At 54.3% G+C, this 1,276-nt stretch overlaps 1 protein-coding gene across 1 annotated transcript; it reads right to left on the bottom strand.

Moving 5' to 3' along the window:
* Positions 1-11: 11 nt before the first annotated feature.
* SDRG_17028 (hypothetical protein) lies at positions 12-350 on the bottom strand (the record flags this gene model as incomplete). The annotated part of the gene is made up of 1 exon (XM_008623261.1): positions 12-350. A coding segment is annotated over exon 1 (336 nt), but the record flags the coding sequence as incomplete, so codon positions are not given.
* Between the last annotated feature and the right edge of the window lie 926 nt (positions 351-1,276).

Here is a 1,276-nt window from a genome sequence, read left to right as displayed (position 1 = left end):
GAGACGTCCATGAGCTTTGGCCGCTTCTGTACGATGCGCAGGAGCGTTTGAATTGTCGTGAGCTGCTCCTGGACAGCGTCTTTCAAGCGCGCATTGTCCTGCTCGGCCACGCTGCGCTCGACAGCCTGTCGCCGCGAGATGCCCTCCCATGGCGTCGCGCAGATGATGTCGATCTCTTGGCGCTGCGTCAAGGCGGCCAGCTGCTCCGAGTAGTCGGCGACCTTGGCGCGCAGCTCGGTGATCTCGTCGATGTAGCGCTTGCGCTGCCGCTTGGACCGCGTTGGCTGGTCGAGGTCGCAAGCCAACGCGAGGTCGTTGCGGGCGACGGTGTTGATCTTGGTCTCCATGGTTCCAAAATTGGCAATGCAGGTGCACTTAACAAGACTAGGTGCGTCTTCAACGAACTAGGTGCATTATTTCGAAAAGAGCACCTAATCAAAGGAAAAGTTGCTTGCTTGCTTGGCACAAGGTTGGGGGACGGAGACCTTGACGCCAAGATCGACCGAGGCATTCAGGACCGTCGAAAGAGCGACATGAGACCTAAATTCTCGAAGGTACTTGTGCGGGGACGATACGGCGAGTGTTCATGCCCTATGTAACGAGTCATCACATTTTTCACATCCTCGAAGGACCGTGCTAGGAAGCAAGTTGCAACGGGTTCTTGTGCACAAAGTACCCTTGATTTCCACCGACACGGCACACTCCACATATTCAGTACGGTTATCATAAGCGCTTCCTCTCCATAGGCGGGGTAGCCAAGAGCGACTTCCGTCGAATTTAGGGGAGGGTTAAAGCACTCGCTATTTTGCGCCTGGGTTGAATTCTCCAAAGATACCCTGATGTGGCGGTGTTGGTGCATTTCAAAGTCGTGCCAGAATAGGATTGGTGTTGTTGGTAGCAGAACTTACGAATCTCCTACTGGCGTCATGCACGCGCGTTGAATGTTACTCGTTTGCACAAATAGAGCCGCCATACTTGTATTCAACATTCCGCCTCAGGCAGCCATGTCAAACTGTACAACTGGGTGATTAAACTATTTCCACCCTCCTCTCGTGGCGTACGCTGAGCGTGGCGACAGTTTAACTCCGTAGTACTCCTGCTGTGGCGCTTGGCAGGTGTCGATTCTGGCCTAACGTTAGCTGCGGCTTTGGCGCCAGCGTGCCTGACGTCACGATGAGAAGCTATGCGTTTGCACCCAGCCTGGTTTGCACCCTTCGATCGCACCCCAAAGATTATGCGTCGCCTCCGCTATCGTATCACCTACGATTAGCAGTAG

This window comes from Saprolegnia diclina (genome assembly GCF_000281045.1).
Source record: "Saprolegnia diclina VS20 unplaced genomic scaffold supercont1.180, whole genome shotgun sequence".
Taxonomy (NCBI): domain Eukaryota; phylum Oomycota; class Saprolegniomycetes; order Saprolegniales; family Saprolegniaceae; genus Saprolegnia; species Saprolegnia diclina.
This window is presented reverse-complemented; position numbering and strand designations above follow the sequence as displayed.